The following is a 22,339-nucleotide window of genomic DNA, read 5'->3' as shown; positions in this document are numbered from 1 at the left end:
TGTAAAATAATAGTTTCTCATCTTGCAAAGTATTATTTTTTACAGCGGTTGCGACACAACGCGCACGTAAGGTTTGCCCGATGGTAATGGTACGATTTTAATATTGTTGTACAATGTTTTCGCTTCTTCGTCGGAAACAGTAGGCTGAATCATTACTTGATCACCTGCCTAAAGATCATTATACAAAATTAATAATTTTTTTAATAGATGTAGTGATGTTTTAATTAATAAATAAGATCATAGATAAAAACCTTCCAATCAACTGGAGTTGCTACTTTATGCTTCTCAGTTAATTGTAGCGATTCGATAACTCTCAAAATTTCACTGTGTTCAAAAGTTATGTTAATGAATAATATATTAATAAAAATAAATTTTAACCATTAAAGATATAAGAATAATGTTACTCGAAATTTCTTCCAGTTGTTGCAGGGTATAAAATTGATAATCGCATGTTTTTAGCAGGATCAATAATAAATACTGCTCTAGCAGTCACCGGTATGCCACGATCATCAACTTCTGCAGGATCTAACATTCCCAATAACGTTGCGAGTTTTCGCGTTTCATCTTCTATTATTGGGTATGGGAATTCTTTATCAGTCATTTCAGCATAGGCCTTTATATCCTGAAAAATAATTGTGCTTTGTAAACTTGTAATAATTTCGTTTCCATTTTTTCTATTAACAATTACTTTTATTTCTAATGAAAAAACTATAATAAAAGCACTTACTTCTATCCATTTCCGGTGAGAATCTACCGAATTACACGATAATGCAATAACTTTAACTCCTAGCTTTTCAAATTCGGGCATCAATTTTAATACCCGAGCCAACTCTGTTGTACATACTGGTGTAAAATCATTTGGATGAGAAAACAAAATTCCCCACCTGTGTGAAACATAAATTAATTTTTCTAAGTTTAATATAATCTTACATGTCAAGAAAATCATATTTATGCATGATTTTGTATCACTGAATGATTTGAAATTATATGAATAGTAAATAATACATTCAAATATAAATATAAAGACTAGTTATATAAATTTACAATAAAAAATATACAATAAACATTTACATATATATATACATTAAATATATACATTACAAACATATATATATATACATTACAAACATATATATATACATTAAAAAATGTAACAGAAAATATTAAAGGTTATGTTTCTTAAAGAAAATATTGTCTCACGAATCATCAAGCCATTCATGCAAGTTAATTGAGCCCATTTGAGTGTCCGCTACAAAATTTGGAAACGTTTCACCTAACAAGACCATTTTTACATGTAAAAAGTACTTTCAAAATTAACTACTATTACGATTTTGATATAGAACACAGTAAGTTGGTATCCAGGTACACAGATTTAGAAATATGACTATCTCCGATGATAAAAGCGTTGTTAAGGTGACCATACAACTATATAAATTCAAACACAATTAGAAGATACACGATATTTCAACATAATATTTTTTTTAATTAATTCATGTAATATAAAAATAAATATTTGTAATGTATAAATATTTATTATAATATCTAATATCTAATAAATATTTATTATAAAAAATAATATAATATTTAGTATAATAAAAAAATTTAAGTATTATATTTCATTCGAATCTTAAATTTAAATTTGTACTATTACGAGATTATTTATGTACATCAAATACAAGATTTATAAAATTTAAAAATTCCCGTTAAACAAATATTACGATGCATGTATTACATAAAACCGTAGAGGGCATAATGAAACCTCAGTACATACATTATAATATTTAGTTGGCGGAGGTTTTTAAATTTTAAAGTAGCGAAGAAGTGTAATAAGTTCAAATATCGATTAAACCAAATATAAAAATATATCATACCGTACTATTATATTAAGAATTAAATACAGATAGTGTATTACTATAAAATTTTACATTATGTTTACGATTATAAAATACTACTTCCTCTCTGGTATTACTAATATTGTCTACTCATATTAAATTGATATCCTAGCATGATCGTATTAGATTATATCACGATTGTAGTCGTATACTTAGGCCTGGCAATTCCCGTCGTGGTAGGCTTTATAAATTTTATAAATCAGTTTTATAAATCAGCCCCTAGCCGTACATCGCTGCGATCGCTGGATACGTGAAACAAATGTGTGTTTATATACGTACAGTAAGACATATATGTATGTACATTTCCGTAGTACGTACAGTGTGTTTTATGCAAAGTGATAATTCAGTTACACAATTTTCAAAAATGTGTCGTCGACTCCCTTCAAAGTTTATTACTATCGTAAATAAATTTTATTCCATCGTTTTTATTCAACCGAGTCATAAATTTACGGTCTTGCAACCTAAGTATCCTGTACGAACGCATGTATTAATAACACGGAGTTATAGTACGCAAAACCCATCTGAAAAAGTAAGTCAACATTATAGAAAACTGTACGCAGAAGAATTAAACTCTCTCCTAAAAGATCCGAAATACAAAGCTTTGTATGATAAATACGAGTTAGAAATACAGTACACGAAATATGAGACAAACAGAGTACCTAAAAATTTAACCGCATATAATTGGTTATATTTACTACGAACAACAACAAGAAATGAAAGAAGGTTGTGCTTAATATCTATTTTAATATAAAAATGATCTTAATGTTTAAAAGGTTCATTCATATATTAATTTTTGTCCTTTATCATAAATATTTAGATCATATATAGAATTTCTTTGGAAATTGGACATGAAAAACGAAAACGAAAAGGAGAAAAAGTTATTAAAGATGAAAGAAAAAGCAGAGAATTTTAATGGAGATAATATATATGGATTAAATAGAATTACAATGTTTCACAGGATACGTGCACAAACAATAAATGAATTTTATAATGGCAGATTAATAAGTGCTATGTTACATGAACCAATAATGGTATTTGACATTGGATATGAACAATATATGACACCAAAAGAGATATCGAATTGTGCAAAACAACTATCATATTCATTCGCAATGAATCGATTACACGATAGTCCCTTTAATCTATATTTTTGTAATGCTGACAAGGATAGTATTGTTATGAAGAGGTTACATTCAATAATACCGCCTTTGTACGATCTAGAATTTCCATTAAATATCACATCAAAATGCTATTTAGAAACATTTGATAGAGATAAATTAGTATATCTTACCCCTCATACTGACACAGTTTTAAAAAACTATGATGATAACTTAATATATATAATTGGTGCAATGGTAGATAAGGTAATTAATATTATATTTTTATATAGTTTATGCTACAAATGAAATATTAGTTATAAATATTTATTGAACATTAATCCATAAAATTGACGTGAACAAAAAGATTTATTAAAAAAGTTAATAATATTTTCAGAAATGTAGTAAACCAATTTCATATCATAAAGCTAAGAAACAAGGTATTAAAATGATGAAGTTGCCTTTAAGTGAAAGATTAGAATGGGGTTCAGGATCTTCAAAAAATCTTCCTCTCAATCAAGTTCTTTCCATCATGTTAGATTTGAAACATACTAAGAATTGGAACGTGGCAATGGAAAATATACCTAAACGAAAATTACAAAAAAAAAGGGTACATTTACAGGAAAAAAGAATGTTAAGAAATGCAAGAATGTTGCAATGCTTTTATAGAAATGAAACTTCAAACTTAGCAGATAAAGAGTAATGTTTCCTACATGTTTGAAACCAAATAAAGTTATAAATATAAATTATTGTATATAATTATCAATTTTAACCTATACTTTAGTTTTTAATATAATTTCTTTAGTCGATCTTTAAATTGCATGTATTAGTTTTATATCAGAAGCAAATAATATTTTATGATTGAAATTTATGCTTCTGTTTCACAAAAATAAGACTTTTAAATGTAATACGAATAATGTATATGGAAATGTATATATAATTAATGATATATTACTCTATGGCATACATACATACAATATGTATACGGATAATACAGATGTACATATGTACGTTATCTATGTATATCCTCAATACTAATAATATAATAAAAGAAATTTGTTGTTATTAATAACCATATTATTATAATGTAATATTATTTGCTGGTATTAAAATTATGAGATAAACATTTTAATGTCACCTATTCTATATTGAAAGTAATATTATAAAAACATATTATTTTATATATAACAATGCACTCATAAAAAATAATTATGTTCTTGAATAATACATTTGCGTTTTTAATATTTCTAGCTTTTTAATCGATTGACTGGGATTTATTTAGTATAATTTATTTATACAGTTCATTATGTTAAATATAATTAAATATGTATAATGATCACTTTTATAAAGATCTTATAAAGATCTAAATCTAAAATTTATTGATAGTTAATCTTTATTTTGCACTTTTTGATTTCAGTGTTTACGAATAAATTTTTTTAATTCAATAATTACGAGATTAATTTATGAAAGGTATTCATATGTAGTAATTTTTTACTGTCTTTTTAATGCGAGTAATACTGACATTACTGACGCATGAATGGTTAGTGTGTTCAAAAAATGGAGATTAAAAGTAAGACATGTATCATACATTTTTTGTACTAAAACGAGGGTAAAAGACATAAAAAATTACCTTTTCTTGTATGTGATTATGTATTAAAACCTCTAATGTCTACAAGATTTGTTATGCAGATAATATGTATAAATTATAACAATAACAAACCTTAAAGCGATTAACCTATATTAATTGAACTTTGAAGTTAAAACTTTCTGATTAATTGTAAATGACATGATATCTCATGACGAGATAAAAGTTGAAGTAGTTCCGATAAATGGAGAAAAAATTGGAGGAAAAGAAGAAACTGTTGTTTTTGTTGAACAGTTTGTTAAAGACGTGTGTGATTTTAGTTCCCAGTATGGAAGTAATATTAGTATTTCCTATACAGCCTATAATATTGCTGGGAATCCAAGTAAATTTCCTGATTATGGAGATTTTCCACAAGCTTTTGTTATGGTATGTTAATTTTGTAAAAAATCAAAACTGTTAAATAAACAATTGTAAACAATGCATGAAAGTAAAAGAATCAAACAGTTTTTCGTGGACTAGAATAAGCCATTTGGATTGGTTTTGTACATTATCAAAATGTTAATGACATTTTAGTTTTAATCAATGCTTTAATATTTTATTGTATAATAGCCGGCCAAGAGTATATGGTGTCGACTTTAATAATATTGTATTTTGTGCCTGAAAATTTTGGAAACTATTAATTATATATTCTTAGAACCCTAGAGTTAAAATTCTATGAAAAAATGATTTGTAAAGTATTATTTCGGCTGTATGAAATTAATGACAAAAATGTTTTATGCCTTTTTATTCATGCTACATCATATCTAATAGATTATAATTTTAGAGAACATATGGACGTTGGTGGGATAAAGCACCTTCAAGATTAATGGATTATATGCCACAGAATAACATAGACGTTACAAGTCAGGATTATATAGGTATATAGCTCTTAATTTAAAAATTAAATACTTTCTAGCATTTAATGTTTATATTGCAATATTTCAATTATTTGTAGTAATATTTTATGTTTTTATTCTTAAAGATATTTTTAACTTATTGGAATATTATACTGATACCATTAATGCTTATGATATATGAAAAACGGAAATAAATTACAATATTTTTTATATTATCAAGATCTAGAATATTATCAAGAGGTATATCCAATTAGAGTATCAATATATGAAACTTACAATCCTGGAAGTGTAATTGGAATTTGGGCACAAAACTCTGAGGGCAAATGGTATCAATTATGGAATGGATTTCCTCAAGTCGTGCCGCACAAGCCAAGAATATTTTCTCCATACTTGCAGCTATGTAATTTTAAGACAAAAATGATAAGACTGGAATTTAATCATAGTTTATTAGACTATTATACAGAGTTAGATGCTGTATTACTTATTGGTACATCAGAATTAATTGTACCTAATAATTTGCATAATCAAAATCTGAATGACCTTTCTAAAGAATTGGGTTACCTTAAACAAAGTGATGATGATATATATAATTTAACACCAGATTATTTAAAGGCAAATCAGGATTTAACAGTTCTTAAAAAGACACTTTCTGAACACTGTAAGCTTTTTAAAAGGTATGTTGATATACAACCATTGATATTTTAAATTTATATTTATTTCTAATAAATCAATGAATATTGCCTGCACGTTATTACAGCAAAGGAATAGATAATATATCCAAGGGAAAATTAGTATCTAAGATAGGACAACATTATCAGTCTGTTCCTCCTATAGAGGAAGCATTCAAAAGTTTACAACAATTTTTACAAGAAGATTTTCCAAAACTTATTAGAGATATTCATCATTCGATACCAAATACCATAAATGAACAAGACAATTCTCTTCAAGAAAGATTTTCAGTAGCTTCAACTGATTTTGAAAATCAACCATGTGGCACTTTCTCAGCACTTCCAGTAAAATATGATATCATGATTTGTTATATCTTATTATATCTATTATTAACAATGCATTTTTACAGGATGAGACGGTACTAAAAATTTTGAAGAATTTAGATTTAAGATCATTATGCTGTTTATGCAGAGTAAATAAACACTTTAACAATATTGCAAGAGATGCTTTGTTATATACAAGTCTCAATTTAAAACCTTACTGGCATTGTTTAGACACATCTGCATTAAATAGTTTAGCACCTAGGTGTCATTATTTACAACAATTAGATCTTTCATGGTGTGGAAATTATAATATGATTAAGTATCAAGATTTTATAAATTTTCTTCACATATCTGGCAGTGTTCTGACTCATTTAAGACTAAACTGTTGTCAATTTGTAAATGATGCTATTATCTTTGAAATTTCAAAAGTATGTAAGAATTTGAAAGGTAAATATTATTGAAATATTTTTTATTAAACATTTAAAAGTTGTCTGTTGAAAATGTAATATATTATTTTTAGAACTATGTTTATGTAACTGTATGGGTGTAACAAACGAAGGATTTTCGAAACTCGAAAACTTGAAGTTCCTTGAACGTTTGGAGCTTTACAGAACAACTATCGAAACTTCTACATTATGTTCTATTTTAAAGAAGAATACTCAAATGCGACATTTAAATTTGGCAGGAATGCATGATCGTTTAAATATAGACGAAGTTGCTGTTGAATTAGGAAGTTCTTGTCCATATTTGGAAAGTGTAGACTTTTGGAAAGCACAAACTTTAACTCCATATGGAGTTAGAGCTTTGTCTCACTGTACTAAACTTCGAGAAGTGGATTTTGGATGGTGGTATGTTCTCGGAAAAATATTGTATCATTTATATAATTAACGAATTTCAATGTATTTATCATTCGTTTTATCATTTTCTTCATAGCGGTGGAATGGGCGCTCCTGGTGACTCTCTACGAGCATTATTGTTTTCCTGTCGTTATTTAGAAAAAGTATTTTTAGCAGCACTTAGAGGATTAACAGATCGCGACTTGGAGCCACTTTTATTATGTCAACGACTGCAACAACTAGACCTATTAGGGGCTCGTTCTCTTACTCCTGATATATGTTATGGAATTTTATTGTTTTGTCCAAAATTAGAAATGATTGATCTTAGTTTCTGTGAAGGTATTAATGATTTTATAGTGCAGGAATGGCGTCAGCAATATCCTCATGTTTCTATTAAAAGAAGTTTTCAAGTAACCAACTCTAATATGATATAACAAACATTCCATGATATTTATTACATCGATTGTAATTTAAAGTATCTTAAGTATAAATAGGTTTGTTAAATTTTATAACTTTGATTAATACTATAAAGGATGTAATATTGTTGTATATAATTACATAAAAAATGTTATTACTAAAGTATCTGTACATATGTATCCATTTTTTCATAAGAATATACATATGTGTACTTGTATATTTGAAATTGCAGTTTAATATATGTATAGTATAACAAAATATCCATACGTGTAAAAGCAATAGTACGATTAAAAATATCCAAGTTGCATAATATATATTATATTTAATACGAAATGAATAATTTGATATGATAAGTTGTGAATTTCTATAAAAATTTATATATAACAATTCTTATAATTAAAACTTTTATAATCTTTGCATTTGTTTAATTGATATTTTAATTTAAAATAATATTTTCATAATTTAAAATCATTTACAACACATGATGTAATGATTGATTTAAAAAGATACAGCCGTGTGTGAGATAAAATAGTGATTTGTTATAACAGGTCATAACAGGTTATGACGTAGTAATAATACTAATAATAAGTGGAGAGGGACGAATGCTTAATGTATATATACGTACGCACGTGGTTTCTTTTTGGTATAGGTTATATAAATTATTTAGTGAAAGAATCACGTTTCAGACAATGAAAAATGTAAAAAATGTGATTTTTTAAAATCAAGGTACATACATATATATATATATATGTATTTAATTTGATATATTGAAAATAATGAATACCGATTTCCAAAGTAAGAAATCATATAATACCAGAAGTGATATCAAAGAAAAGGAGAGAGGAGGTAGGAAATGTTATTTTCTAAGTTTTTCTGTGAAATTTTATCGTGTAGTAGTATTTCTATATTTCCACATTACTATATTATGTTTATTTTTATAATATTAAAATTTTTATTTAATAAATTTCATTCACAATTTGACAAAATTATTAATTGCAGAAGGCAATTATATAGATGTTGAACATATTAATGATAATATGCAAATAGTTGATAAATACGATGATACAAATATGTTGAAAAGGAAGCTGGTTTGTGATGAAACTAAACTAGGCAAAAAACAGAAAAAGAGAAATATCATAGATTCATCTATAAATGATACGAGTTATGAAGAATATGTAGCAAAACATAAGGAAACATTCCAAGAATTTCAAGGTGATATATAGATCGAATATTTAAATATAATTAATGATTTTATATATGTTTTTCTACATTATATATATTTGTATAAACATATTTTCTTACAAATGTAGAAACTAACAACAGAAGCGAAGAAAATAAGGAAGATGAAAGAGATATAGATACAGAAACAGAATATTTGGATGGAAAATATTTTAGAAGAAGTTTCAACTCTACAAATGGTTTGGATATGCTAAAAAAATTTGTAAAAATTTGCAATGAAAACAAAGAGAGGGATTTGGCTGCAGAATATTTAAATGCAGGTGGCAATATTTTGGAAATATTAAAATTTTTAGCTGCAGAAAAGAAAGGAATTAGTAATGCTATCACCGTATTTTCTGCATTAAGGATATTATTAATAAAGTAAGTATTCTATAAGTTTAAATGTTTCTTAATAAACTGCAGTTTCTCAATTTAACTATTAATTTCTTTTATATTTAGAATATTAGCGCAGTATCCACAATATCAATCTAGTGCAGAAAGTGCATGTCGCCATTTGATTAATTCGCATTTATCAATAATTCACTCGATGTTGTCTATACAAAGTAATACAAAACAACAAAAAGTAGTTTTACAATTATTTGCTGCAATAGTCTCATTAGGTGGAAATATTCCACGTGAATTACTTACCCACTTGTCTTTACCAATGGGAGTTGTTAAATCTCTTGTGCAACATACAAAACCTACAGATAATCAAAATATAAGGAGCTGTTTTATTCATTTTATCCTGGCTTTCTTAGTAGAAGGAAATGTATCAATTATTAGAACTCTTCTAGATAAACGTGATTTGTTTTATAGTATATTTCCTGATTTAATATATGATTCTAAAGACATTGTTGCTTTGGTTTTAACTACTCTTAAAACTTATATTCTTCAAAATCCAAAAATTAGTAAAACAATGAAGTTACAGTTATTTTCAACATCAATTATTCAAAATCTTGTGTGTCTTTATAATTGGAAAGGTCCAAATAATTGCCCAAAACTAAAAAATCGGAGTTCTATTCCATATTCGCAATATTTTGAAGAAAAAGAGGTATTATTAAACAACTAAATAACAAGTTAATAATATATTGTATGTATACATATTAATAATTATAAAATATATTTTGATTTAGGTAGTTACAGGAATTATACATGATTTTTTAATTTTATTGTTAACGTCACATCGGTATGGTATTGTTTTTCATGATTATATGCTTGGTGCTTCACATATAAAACATAATCATGTGATAAATACAGTACTTCAGAGTTTAGACCGACCTTGGGAACATGAAAAACCATTAGATCTAGTAGTTAAGATACTGACAGCGTGTCCTGATTTAATTAAATCACAACTTACTCTTCTGGAACCATATATTGAACCAAGGGTTTCATTGAAGTGGATTACAGCAATAAAATTTGTAAGAGAGGTAAACAGTTTAGTTTATTCCTTATTTTAGATATTGACATTAATGAATGTTCATATTAACCATATTAAAGGTTTCTTAAATGTTCGTATTAATCAATCTTATTGCAGATAATACAGTCAGTGGATATGAGTATCTGCGTAAAGACATGTTCATTAGAATTAAATATATTACAATTAGCGAGTGCAGTAGTATCTTTAATCTTACCAGGAGTAATTTTGAAGCAAGCAATTATGCCATCCTTATCCCATTCTAATGTAATAATACGGCATGAGGCAGTACTTACACTTACATCTATGTTTCATCAGACACAGAAGTGTTTATCAATATCAAAAGCAGTTTATAAGGAAGATAATGATTACTGTACTTTTAAGGATTATATAACAGAATATATGGTGAAGGTAAACGTACATTTTGGTAAAGCACAAATTAAAGATTTAAAAATTAATCCCTGAGTAAATTATAAAATGCAACAAAATAATAACTTTCTCTTTAGAATGTACCAAATTTAAATATGATATTGAATGTGTGGAGTGGTGCTTTCACATCAAATCAAATTGAAGATAACGGTAATGACATGGAATACATTGTAGAACCAAAGAAATATGAACACCTGACAGCTGTTCTACATTTATTGCATGTGTATATTGAAGTGTGTCCGAAATTGTTAGATACATTATGTGATATGTCATCCGATACATTTTTAAATACATTGAACAAATTGGAAGATATCAGTGTCGTGGAATTTAATGTTATAAAAGTAAAAGCTATTCAATTTCTTGTTATAGTGCAGCCTTATGAATTTTCACCAGACAAGGTGTGTAAAATATTATAATTCGTGTTAAATAATTAATAACGAATATTTTGTATTTTTTGTATTGATAAATAAACGTTTCTTTTCAGAAAATATTTAACGATGCACTATCATTTCTAATATCTGCTTTAAATGAAGAAACATCTTCAGTTACATTATGTACAAAAGCAACAATAAGAACTTTATTAAATGCTACTGGAATGTTTGAGGGATGTAATGATCATTTGGATATTTGGATTAATGGTTTCATAAATTTAGATGATAGAAAGAAAGTAATAAAATGGTTTGTTCGTATTGTAAAAAAAGCTGCTGAAGATATAGAAAAATATGTAAATGAAATAATTAAAGCTGAAGAAATTATTAATCATGAAGTAATACATATTGGCAAATTACAGGACATATTTGACGGTAAACTTTAATTTTATTCTTAAACGCATTGATATAATATGCGATGTCATCTTTTTTTGCACTTTGCAGAACTGACAGAAAAATCTGCTATTCATAAAAATTTGGAAAATAATATTTTACATATGCAACATCTGACCTCAATATCACCTCTCTTATGTTGCATGTTACATAAAACAAAGGAAGATTCACATCCTTCGATTTTATCTTATTTGTCTTACGTTTTAATACATACGTTGCATTATCAAGTAATACCTCAATGTTTAATATATTTAACTAAAGATATGCCAATATTACCAGTAAAGGAGTATTTATTGAGTTGGCTAGAAGGCAATCAACTCGTTTATATTAAAAATATAATTCCCACAATGACTTTATTATGTAAATTAAATTTAGTGCTTTTGTCTGATACTAAATTACAGATGGATCAAATATTTAATGGTAGCAATATAATTACTTTTCAGTACAATGAGGAAAGTATAACAATTCATCATTCCTTGTCTACATATGAAGTTGTATATTTGTTTAAAATGACTACATTCTATTTAGTACAACATACCAAAAAGAGTGTTTTAACAAAAGTGCAATATGACAATTATAGATGTTTATTAATGTCGCTATTGTATATTGCAAAGGATAGTGTAGATAGCGTTATTTTTTTGGAAGAATGTGCAAAATCGATCTTTACTCATCCTATTATTCTGCATTATTTTTCTCCAATTTATCAAAAGAATAAAAATATTGTAAGAAGTATGATAACTCTTACAGTTACCGACGTTTGTATTATGTTAAACAATTTGCATAAAAAATGTAATACTAGAAATTTATTTATTCATTTCAAAAATAAGTTACTTACGCAACTATGTAAAATGATAGACAAAAGACAAAAAGATGAAAAGATAAATAATCCTGATAAGATTATCACCTTGTTAGAGGTATTGCAACCAACACCAAAAGATGTTGTATATTTATTAAAGAGGCTAGTGAAATTAGAGGATACTATGTTTATTTCAAACGATAAGAAAAGTTTATCAGTACACGGGCATTTAATTTCTAAACTTTTAGAAATTATTAATGCTAATGAGATAAAATCTGAGCGAAATGTATTTTTTGAGCTTGATACAGAATTTGTTAGAGATTTGTGTTTACACTTACTTTTCTTAAAATCGAACTCAATTACCAATTTTGAAATATGGGAAACAGTTTTACATGGATATCTTTCAAATTTTTCATTCAATATTGGTGGCATTGATGCAAGTAAGTTGTTTTCACAAAATTTTACGTTAATGCGTTATTTCATAACCACATTATTACGTTTTATTATATTTGTGTAATTGCAGATATTTTTACGTCATTATTATCAACAGAAATTACGGATACGACTGTAAATTTAATTTCATTTTTAATTAGAAAAAATATAAGATTTATACCTATTTTTGTGGAATGTGTAAAAAAGTCGAAAAATATGGAAAAGGGTAACATTATATTGCCAATAGTTGCAAGTAATTTAAATTTTAATTGGGATCAGGACTTTCTGCAAGATTTGAAGAAACATTATGAAACTGAAATTACATGTTATCTATGTGATCCTAAAGATGTAAAACCTTGGATAGAAGAAAATGTTATTGCAATTTCTTATTTAATTAAAACTACATTTAATCTTAAAATATGTAATGATATATGTAATATGATTTTACAAACTGGTGATAAATTGGATATGGTATCTATACATTACATAAAAATTCTTCAAAGTATGTACAATAAATTTGCTGCCTTAGAAACAGAGAGTGAAAAGCTTATCATGAATTTGATACAAATTTTTCTTTACATCGTTACTGTAACTTTAAAGAAAGAGTCCAAGAATGTACAAAAACTTCATATCCTTTGTGAAATATTGAGCGATGCTGTTAAACATTTAAGAGAAAAAGGGAAAGTTTTTGAATTTGAGGCCTTAAGTACCAATCATTCGTGGTTACAATTTACACGATTTTCTTTAAAATTTGGTCTTAAAGGATTAAAAAGTAATAAGAAAGAATTGCCAATATTAAGAACTTTAAGCATTTTATGTGATATTGCATATAAAAATGGTAGTAACAATGAATATGTCAAAACTTTGTTTGAAATGGCAACTTCTCATTCTGAATTTATTAATATTATGCTAGGCTCATCAGAGACTAAAAGTACGTATATAATAATAATAGCGGGTAATTATAATAGCTGTAATGTATTTAATTATTTTATTTTTTAGGAGATTTAGTAGAGTTATTATGGATTCTTATGCGAAAAAATAAAGAAGTTATGGGATCAACACACATACCTGTTTATTTAGCGGCGTACAATGCTACTTTAAACGAAGCCGATCAATATATTTTATTCGTAAGAATAAATAAAATTAATACCAGCAAAATTTATACTAGTTTTTAGAAAAATATTAATGTATAGATTTATTTCAGATTTTGCAGTATTATGAAAATAATAATGTTAATATTTATGAATATCGGCCATATGTGTGGGGTAATGTGGCCACAACATATTACAGCGTGAAAGGTGAAATACACACGACTTTGTGGAGGCAACCATCTGTTACGCAAGTCCTTAACTTATTCGAAGAAGATATTGTAAACAATACTATAAAAGAATACCCTGTGGATAGATCTCTGAAGGTGGTTTACATTGACTTTCATCAAATATTAAAAAATGTATTGAACTTTATTGAACTTTAATTTAAACCATTTGTTTTTTTAAATTTTATACTTTATAGGATAGTGAATTATATAGAGCAAATAATATATACGATCCAGCATTTTATTTACCGTTATTATATTTTTTACTATCAGAAAATAATGTTGTATCATGTCATAAAGTTGCTCAAAGTGGTGCACTAGCATTAACATTTGCTGCATGTAGCAGCAAGCATTCTGACGTTCGAATGATAGCTTATACTATTATTACAAGATATTATACTCATTTGGAAGCTTCTAGGTATATTTTATAAAAAAATAATAATTTAATTATATATATTGTCATATGTGATGGTGTAATATATATATATAAATTTTTTCCTATTTATAGCTCCAAAACAAAGTTATTATGGATGCGATTAATAGATGCATTGCGTTACGGTATTATATCACAGCAATTAGAACTGAATAATATACGTATAAACTGTTTAGTTTCCACGTTTTTAGCAAGAACGTCTTTGATCGCTACACAACCATTGCACCCCCTTTATTCAGTCTTACAAATATTTCTGGTAGCTAAACCAGCATTAGATATAAACACAATACCCGAGTTGTTACAGCTTTTGCACAGTTCTGATGTGGAATATAAAGCACACAGATGTTGGATTTTGGAGAATATTCGTGATAGTATGAAAACAGAGGTTGAATTGGACATAGCCTTTAAATGTGTTTTGTTTAAAATGCTCCTAGACTTTTATATTTCTAATTTATCAGACTCAAATACGAAGGTATGATTTAAAAACATTGAATCACTAATTTCTTTCTTTAAACTGATCTAATGTATTTTTATTTCAGAAACTTATATTAGAAATCATTGATGCTACATTAAAAATAACGAAAGCCTCTATACTTTTTATAGAATGTTATGGAATACTTCCCTGGTTATTAGAAGTTGCAAGGAGTTTGCCTAAACGCGAAATACAACATTTCGAGCTCGTAGTGAAAATGACGGACAAACTTCTAAATACCGTATTGAATATGAAAGGGGACATTGTTCACTACAAATTAATGGTTTTAAGTATTGCATTATCTTTGAAATCACATTTAACTAAAGATATCAGGATTGAGATTTTTACATTATATATCAACATTTTGCAAAAATTACTACTCTCGAAGCATATGAAAATAATTGTTACTAAAGAACAGATATTAGAAATTCTTGAATTTTCGACAAAAATATTAGATAATACAGGGGAATGCGACGATATGTTACGTTTCGGTTGTGAATACGTAACCAAAATAGATTGTTTAGAAGATGACGATGAAGTTCAGATAGCGAGAAATAGTTTGAGAACATTAGTGTGGACATGGTGTATCCATGAAACAAATTGATTTTTAATTTTTGTATACTCTATAAATACTATAATTATATTATATTTAATAATAAGGAATTTTTCAGTATATCTTTATGGTATATCTATCTAGTATATTTCAAATTTGTTCTATATTGTAGCAAGTATCAACAATAATGTTTTGGATAAAATGTATGTACAAAAACGTCTGCATCGGGATCTCTATATTTTCCTATATGATGTCTCAGTACTATTATAACACAATTAGTGTTTAATTCCTCGGAATCCGCCGTACCATTGTAGAATTCCTTCATTCGAGGTAGAATAAAATGATTTGTTTGTAAATCTCTACGCGACAACTCTACCGCTATGGATGTCGCGCCAGTATTTAATTCCTCCATTGCTCGCCTCGCTTTTGCATGACTTAAGACGAGATGGGCGACATTGTTTTGATCCGTTCTACTCAAAAAACCAGATTTCCTTGAATGCGTCGTTCGAGAATAGTTCTCGACGCTATCCTCTGGGCCTGTAGCGAATCTGTCGGATGCGTGCCCTCTTGGATGACCAAGTGCTCTACAATCGTGACACAAAACATTTTGCGACCTGTCGAGAATAATACCCGCTGCTCTAGGTGATGTACCGATATATCGAGCACCGCCGATCATTAGCTGTTTTGCATTATTATTCGAAGATAAAAATTTATCGATTTGATCGATTAAACGTTTGGAATTATTTGTTAAAAAATCAATAGTATTGTTTCTTAAATCGTCAGTGCTTTCTCCACTTTGAGCAGCTATTACTGCAAATAGACACGCGTTTAAATCCAGCTCGACATTAATAGGATCTATATTATTTAATAGCGTCCAATGTCCTGTTAAATTTGACTGTTTGTGATATTCTACGTCGATGAAATCCTTGGTCGATCTTTGATTCGTTGGATCATCTATCGTTTCACATAAGCTATCTTTCGATCTCCATATTCGAATAGATTTCCCTGTTATAGTACTTAGCGCGTATACGTGAAGCAAATTACCCGGCCCGTAATTTTTTAGATCATTAACAATGTATTTAGCTAATTTGATTTTGCATAATTGTTTGTTTTTTATGTTCTGGTATTTATCGTTCGATCTTTTGCGATTTTCGCGCATTTTTCTGTCCCGCTGTATTTGATTTTGTGAATCATCGTTATCCGAAAAACTTTTGATTTTCCTAATATTAGGCATTACGTTTTGTTTCTATCGTTATGCTCTTTTAAATTTTTAATGCATTTTGCTTGCTTTTTACGTGTACATCCATCCCTTTTCTTATTTCACTGTATTATCTTTATTTTATAAGTTGGCACGAGTAATTTACATTTTCTAATGAAACAACGATTAATAACATTAATTACAGTGTTAAATAATCGAAGGGGAGAGAAAGATACGCGTCGTTAGAAAAATATTTGCCATTTATTGATAAGGATGATTATCGAAGGAAATTTAATGTGAAATCAAATATGTAAGAGGATTGATTATTGGAACGATAACATATGCAAAAGTACCTTAATACAAAGATAATACATCTCGAAGGTTTACATTTCCCATAATTTCGTTAATTAAGTACCAAAATTTCGAATATCCTGCCAAATGTTTGTGGTTGCAGTTACATTTTAAATTTTCAGTTCAATCTTCATCTTTAACATTTTATACAGACGTTTCCGTTACGTTCATTTTTTTTTTTTTTCTTTATATTTTGCATATTTCATTCGACAAACGAAATTCATCGTCCAAGCATATCGAACAACGACGCGAAACTGATAAAAGAAAATATCACGAGTCAATATTTATCGACTTTTTGATTTTGATATCAGTTAGCGGCTAAGACAGTACAATTTCTGAAAGTTTCGTAGAGATATAACTTTCTTAAAAATAGGTGACGTATCTACGAAACCTTATAACAGACTAACAGCTAAGAATACAATTTAAGGATCGACATTTTTTAAACATTTACTAGAAATCAAAACATCCAATGATATGTATAATATGGAGTTTACGGAGCCGTATGGAACCGATCGCGAAATCCCGCAATCGCTTGCTTTCCCTCGTGTTTCTCGTTTCTATCCTAAGCGAAATTACATCAACCGTTGATCCAGCGAAATATAACACGTGCCTTTTTTTTTTCCTTACTCAATTTTTCTCCATCTGCAAGACGATCTAGCGGTCGGACGATCTCCATCGCGATGATAAACGCGAGTTTTTCAAGTCGGAAACTCGAGTGGAAGCTTGCCGTAAGCATGGCCGTAAAGCACGATGGCAGAAGCGGAAAGTACGAGAGGATCGGTTCCCGGTTTGCATTTATTGCGGCGAACGTCTCGCTCGGTAGGCGTGCTCGAGAGAGAGATCGTTCGCTGGCCGAAGAGAAAAAGAGGGTTTAAGGGCCAGGAGAAAAAGGGAAGCGTTCGTGGCGGTTGGAAATGAGCGGGGAATCGAAAGGCAGAAGGGGGTGAACCACGAAGAGACATGGTGGGGATCCTCTGGATGCTCGCTCGATCCACGGCTTTCGTTGCTCCGTGCCACGATCCATGGATCAGTCTTGGTGCAACCGTCCCTTCGAACTGGTTGCCGCCAACGCGATTTAACGCGTCGTCTTCCATCGATTTAAATGTTTCGTGCGAGTACCTGTCCGTCTCCACCTTCGAACGAAACGGTATGAGCTGGTTTTTGCTCGAGTGCTCGTGTTTTTCCGTCGCTCCGCCGGAGGAGACTGCGTTTACGCGCACAAACCTTTTGGTAACGGTTCTTGTCGTAAATAGCGCACCACACGAGAAATTTATCCGTTGCTGAAGCAACGACGAAATGCTCGATCGAGAGCGATGCGTGTTCGAGCGTCTGTTGCGCCTTATTCCGTTCGGACGTTCGGTGATTTGAACGCTCGGGCGAGCGATGTTCTTGTTCGGCCTGTAGAACCTGTAAGAGTTTCGCAGCAGTGAGACGTTTGACGTTAGTTCTGTACGAGTATCCTTTGATCTGCAGATTGGATACGACAGAAAAAGTATAAATTAATCAGGATTATTTATCAGGATTATAATCAGATAAATTAATCAGCAACAAGGATATTTTTAATAGCCCTTTGTAGCGAGTAATTGATTTTAAATTCGCGAGTTGTTCGCCACGAACGCGCCTTTGTAAGTATATCGGAGAATTTGAAGCACAAGTTCTACTCGAATTAATTTCATTACGGACCGTATAGATTCCGTTTTATCATTTTAAAAGATCAGTCCGATTTTATGTTTCTTTGAAACTCAGATATCGTTAAATTCGCGAATTCCGCTCGGAAGATGAAATGAATTCTGATTTCGGTGTTCGAGTTTTGTTAGCTTCTATCGCGCAAGTATATTCGTGCCATTTCGCTTGTCGTTTCGAGCCAATATACGGCGGCATTGATGCCGCGAAGAACGTGTTCGATGGTGATATCAACGCCCGCATGAGAAAGTCGTGCGACCATCGATTCGCGATTACTTTACTTTAAACGGACTTCTGGCCTCTTCGCCTTTGTATCTCGAGCATTTTCACACGATGCGTATAATATACGTAAATCGTTGGATCGATTGACTCGAACGTAGATCGCGTGACGCGTTAAAATCCATTGGAAGATTTGTATTATCACGTGCGAAGAAAAAGGAAAAAGTGACGTGTCCGTATGTGGAGTACCTGAAACGAGCGTCGTTTTGTGAAATATTCGTTTGGAAATCGGTGTCTGTGACGACAAAGAGTGAAGAAGAGGAAGAAAAGGAAGAAGAAGAAGAGGAAAGAAGAGGCAAAGCGATCGATACAATCGTCGAGAGCAAAATAAATATTTCTCTCAGTGTGGCTAGAGTGGTTCTATCGACGAGTGATCGTGATGTGTTTTCCAATCTATATAATTGACGCAGTTTGTTAGTAATATGGTGTGAAACAGGTGATCGCGTTTGGATTACGAGTATCTGGAAACTCACTTTCGACCAATCATGTATGGCTGGTGAGTAAACATTATTACGTCTATTAACAATATTTCCCTGAAACCTTTTCAACTCGCCTTTCCTCCCACGTACTTACGATGGCTACAACAAGTATTCGACGAAGCATCTTTTGTCTGTTTCTACGTTTCATTCGCGTCGTATCGAGCTTTTCCTAGTCGTACGAAGCTAGTTTTAACGAGATTCAATATACTTGAACTTCGATCAACTAGCGTGCCAATGTCACCGATGAAAATACTTTCCTTAGCCATTGCGTGCGATGGATCCACTAGAAAAAAAAAAAAAAGAAAAAGAAAAAGAAAAATGCAGAAAAAATGACGTAGACTTTAACGTTCGGTGGTTCTCCGAACCGTTCTATTCCATTTTGACTGCATAATATAATAGTCGAACAAAATTCAAGCGTTCTTTTCGTGGAAGCACCTATCAACGAAACACAGGACGTTGTTCCGAACGAAAGGCGGCGTGGTTTCGTGGAAGTCGTGAGTTTAACGTTCGCGTTCATGCTGAAAGGGACTGACGAGCCGCGAAACGTGCACGCACCGCCTAACGAACGTATGCCTTGAATGTCCAGTGGAGTCCGCGTACGCATAAACCCGGCACGTGTATATATTTATTGTGTTCTTTATTCAGTATGCATCCGGTGGGCTGCGTGGCACAGGTAATAATGCGTTCGTCGTTGGTAACGCAACAGCGACTACCTGTTAAACTTTTCCGGCGACGATCCCTAGGTTCGTGGTATCCGTGGCGCGACGCCCTCGTCACGCGTCTGACGCATCGCGTTGACAAATCCGCCCTCTTTCGCGTTACGTTACCGCGTTTCGCGTTCTAGAAACGATGAAGATCGCCTGTTATCGGTATCGTTAACGATGATCGGTGTTATCGGACCAATTAGTAAAATCTTCGCCAAAGATCGTAGAATTCGGCGGCGACCGTCGACGCCACCTCTTTCTTCTCTTGCTTGCTTCTCGTAATTCGTAAAATCTTGCGAATTTGGCTGGCAGAACGTCTGCAAAGAAGAAGCAAGAGAGACAACGTGCCGCGAAAGGTTGGCCATTGCGACGAGTATCACGTGAGAAAGGTAAACCGTCCGCGCGTATAGCAGGAAATGCAGTGGAAAGATAGCGAACGAGCACCTGCTGCGGCGAGCTGTTCGATGCATAGGTAATATAAACGCAATAATTCCGTATTGGACAGCGACGAGGCTTTAACTTGGCAGAAAATACGAATTCTACGTTGGTAAGTCGACTCCGTTCGGTTAAAAAACGTTCGAGAGCAACGAAACGTTCTTCCTCGAGGATCTAAGTTACAGCGTTTCCGAACGAGATGGCTGTATAAATATCGATAGTAAAATTAATTGAGTTCTGTTAGCACAGATGATATCGCATACCGGTTTTCCAGGAATGTAACGCGGTTCATTCATGTTTTACATCGTACGCGAATACATTATGGCGTTCTTTGCGCGTTATTTCCACCGATTCAATGGCGGATCGGCATCGCAGATAGAAGCCGACTCGAACATTTTTCCCCATTAAGCGCGAAAAATAAAAAGGATCTTCTTCCTTTGGAAATCTTCGCTCCACCGTTTTTCTTATCTTCGTTTCTTAGAAGCTTTCGTCGTTTCCTTTATTTTACATCATTCGCGTTTCCACGATTCCAATCGTACACATCCGACGTGGAGATGACGATCTTCGCGCAAACGGAGATTTATTTGCAGAAGAAGAAAAAGAAGGAGAAAGTGTGGAAGAAGATGGGAGCGACAAATCGCTGTATTAGGATCGAATTTATGACGTTCGATACGTAAATTATTCTATTCGCCCAGACTGTCTTGCAGGATAAATAAATTCTAGCAAATTCCACACGGTTAGCATCGTAAGCCGCAACGGAGCGTAACGTTCGCTACGTACAAAGATATATTAACGCGATTGTATCGGTGAATACGACGCAGGGGTCTTACAAATTTCACTGCAATTCGTCGGAAGCGGTGTGCGAGTAACTAGTTTGCGATTTTTCTTATTCCTCTCACGCTGTAGCCGATAATTCGCGTTAATTGAGTTAGCGATCAACGTTACTAAGAGGCAATTTCTTTCAGATTATCGTAATCGTAAATATTCTAAGTATACTTTATCCTTTCGACGATCAGACGTATCTCGAAAGGCGTTTGATCGAAATTTTCATCGAGTACCGGATACTACGACGAGACTGCGGATTCGTTCGCAAATTCCGAGTAATTCGCCTGAATTTCACATTCGATGGAAGAAAAGGATAAATTATTATCGAAGTTAATGGTGCAGCGTTTACGGAAGGTATCGTTAACTCGTATTATCTTTGAAAACAACGTGTATTGTTAATACGAAGGTAAGGCACGTAGTTCTTTTTTAACACGGCCAAACTACCACAATCTTTGAAAGTACAGTGTGTAACAGGGTTAATTAAGCGTTGCCGATGACTCAATTTCCAAGTTGATCGGTCACTTCGATCCGGACGGGCCGTAGGACAGACCGTAAGAGATTTCAGTGAAATGTGACTCCTCCGACGAAAACCTGTCATTAACGGCACCCTTTTTACACGCGCAAGTAAAAGACCTACACCATCAAAAGTCTGTCCCAGTTGAGTTTCAGCGACCAAAATATCGTACGAGTACGATTTCACCGATACATTCTGTCGAACAGTTTCTCATTTTTATTCGACATGCCGCGTTTATTCGCTTCGTTCGAACATCCCATTTGCTGTTTCCGA

At 31.1% G+C, this 22,339-nt stretch overlaps 6 protein-coding genes across 9 annotated transcripts in view; 4 read left to right on the top strand and 2 right to left on the bottom strand.

Annotated features, from left to right (window-relative positions):
• Window positions 1-28: 28 nt before the first annotated feature.
• Window positions 29-1,433, bottom strand: LOC117207459 (peroxiredoxin-6-like). Its single transcript, XM_033447735.1, has 5 exons — window positions 1,201-1,433; window positions 728-884; window positions 405-622; window positions 252-324; window positions 29-168 (listed from the first exon to the last, which is right to left on the bottom strand). Exons 1-5 carry the CDS (start codon window positions 1,284-1,286, stop codon window positions 40-42), a joined length of 663 nt encoding a protein of 220 aa, XP_033303626.1. The 5' UTR covers window positions 1,287-1,433; the 3' UTR covers window positions 29-39.
• Window positions 1,434-2,130: 697 nt separating this feature from the next.
• On the top strand, window positions 2,131-3,743 carry LOC117207457 (mitochondrial ribonuclease P protein 1 homolog). The gene is made up of 3 exons (XM_033447733.1): window positions 2,131-2,615; window positions 2,710-3,256; window positions 3,387-3,743. The coding sequence occupies exons 1-3, from the start codon at window positions 2,152-2,154 to the stop codon at window positions 3,690-3,692; spliced, it is 1,317 nt and encodes a 438-aa protein (XP_033303624.1). The 5' UTR covers window positions 2,131-2,151; the 3' UTR covers window positions 3,693-3,743.
• A 701-nt stretch (window positions 3,744-4,444) lies between these two features.
• On the top strand, window positions 4,445-7,880 carry LOC117207456 (F-box/LRR-repeat protein 4). 2 transcript variants are annotated; one of them, XM_033447731.1, is made up of 7 exons: window positions 4,445-5,000; window positions 5,398-5,491; window positions 5,691-6,144; window positions 6,228-6,483; window positions 6,549-6,909; window positions 6,983-7,310; window positions 7,396-7,880. In XM_033447731.1, the coding sequence occupies exons 1-7, from the start codon at window positions 4,776-4,778 to the stop codon at window positions 7,730-7,732; spliced, it is 2,055 nt and encodes a 684-aa protein (XP_033303622.1). In that variant the 5' UTR covers window positions 4,445-4,775; the 3' UTR covers window positions 7,733-7,880. The 2 variants fall into 2 exon arrangements, with proteins under 2 accessions (XP_033303622.1, XP_033303623.1); XM_033447732.1 differs by lacking the exon at window positions 4,445-5,000 and having other exon boundaries at window positions 5,596-6,144.
• A 473-nt stretch (window positions 7,881-8,353) lies between these two features.
• On the top strand, window positions 8,354-15,818 carry LOC117207455 (nucleolar pre-ribosomal-associated protein 1). Of its 3 annotated transcripts, none has more exons than XM_033447730.1 (15): window positions 8,354-8,441; window positions 8,709-8,927; window positions 9,026-9,314; window positions 9,393-9,984; window positions 10,067-10,360; window positions 10,468-10,758; window positions 10,854-11,174; window positions 11,261-11,579; window positions 11,649-12,833; window positions 12,917-13,756; window positions 13,825-13,952; window positions 14,030-14,239; window positions 14,338-14,558; window positions 14,649-15,045; window positions 15,113-15,818. In XM_033447730.1, exons 2-15 carry the CDS (start codon window positions 8,753-8,755, stop codon window positions 15,647-15,649), a joined length of 5,799 nt encoding a protein of 1,932 aa, XP_033303621.1. In that variant the 5' UTR covers window positions 8,354-8,441; window positions 8,709-8,752; the 3' UTR covers window positions 15,650-15,818. The 3 variants fall into 3 exon arrangements, with proteins under 3 accessions (XP_033303621.1, XP_033303620.1, XP_033303619.1); XM_033447729.1 differs by lacking the exon at window positions 8,354-8,441 and adding an exon at window positions 8,456-8,561 and having other exon boundaries at window positions 8,715-8,927; XM_033447728.1 differs by lacking the exon at window positions 8,354-8,441 and adding an exon at window positions 8,456-8,561.
• LOC117207458 lies at window positions 15,773-16,832 on the bottom strand. The gene has a single exon (XM_033447734.1). The coding sequence runs from the start codon at window positions 16,830-16,832 to the stop codon at window positions 15,777-15,779; it is 1,056 nt and encodes a 351-aa protein (XP_033303625.1). The 3' UTR covers window positions 15,773-15,776.
• Window positions 16,833-19,268: 2,436 nt separating this feature from the next.
• LOC117207445 (ankyrin repeat domain-containing protein 6) overlaps window positions 19,269-22,339 on the top strand; it is a 133,329-nt gene continuing 130,258 nt past the window's right edge. The window contains exon 1 of the mRNA XM_033447697.1: window positions 19,269-19,605. The gene's annotated coding sequence lies outside the window, so the exon portion shown is untranslated. The remainder of the gene's footprint in view (window positions 19,606-22,339) is intronic.

Source organism: Bombus bifarius, unplaced genomic scaffold (assembly GCF_011952205.1).
Source record: "Bombus bifarius isolate JDL3187 unplaced genomic scaffold, Bbif_JDL3187 scf7180000008030, whole genome shotgun sequence".
Lineage (NCBI taxonomy): Eukaryota > Metazoa > Arthropoda > Insecta > Hymenoptera > Apidae > Bombus > Bombus bifarius.
This window is presented reverse-complemented; position numbering and strand designations above follow the sequence as displayed.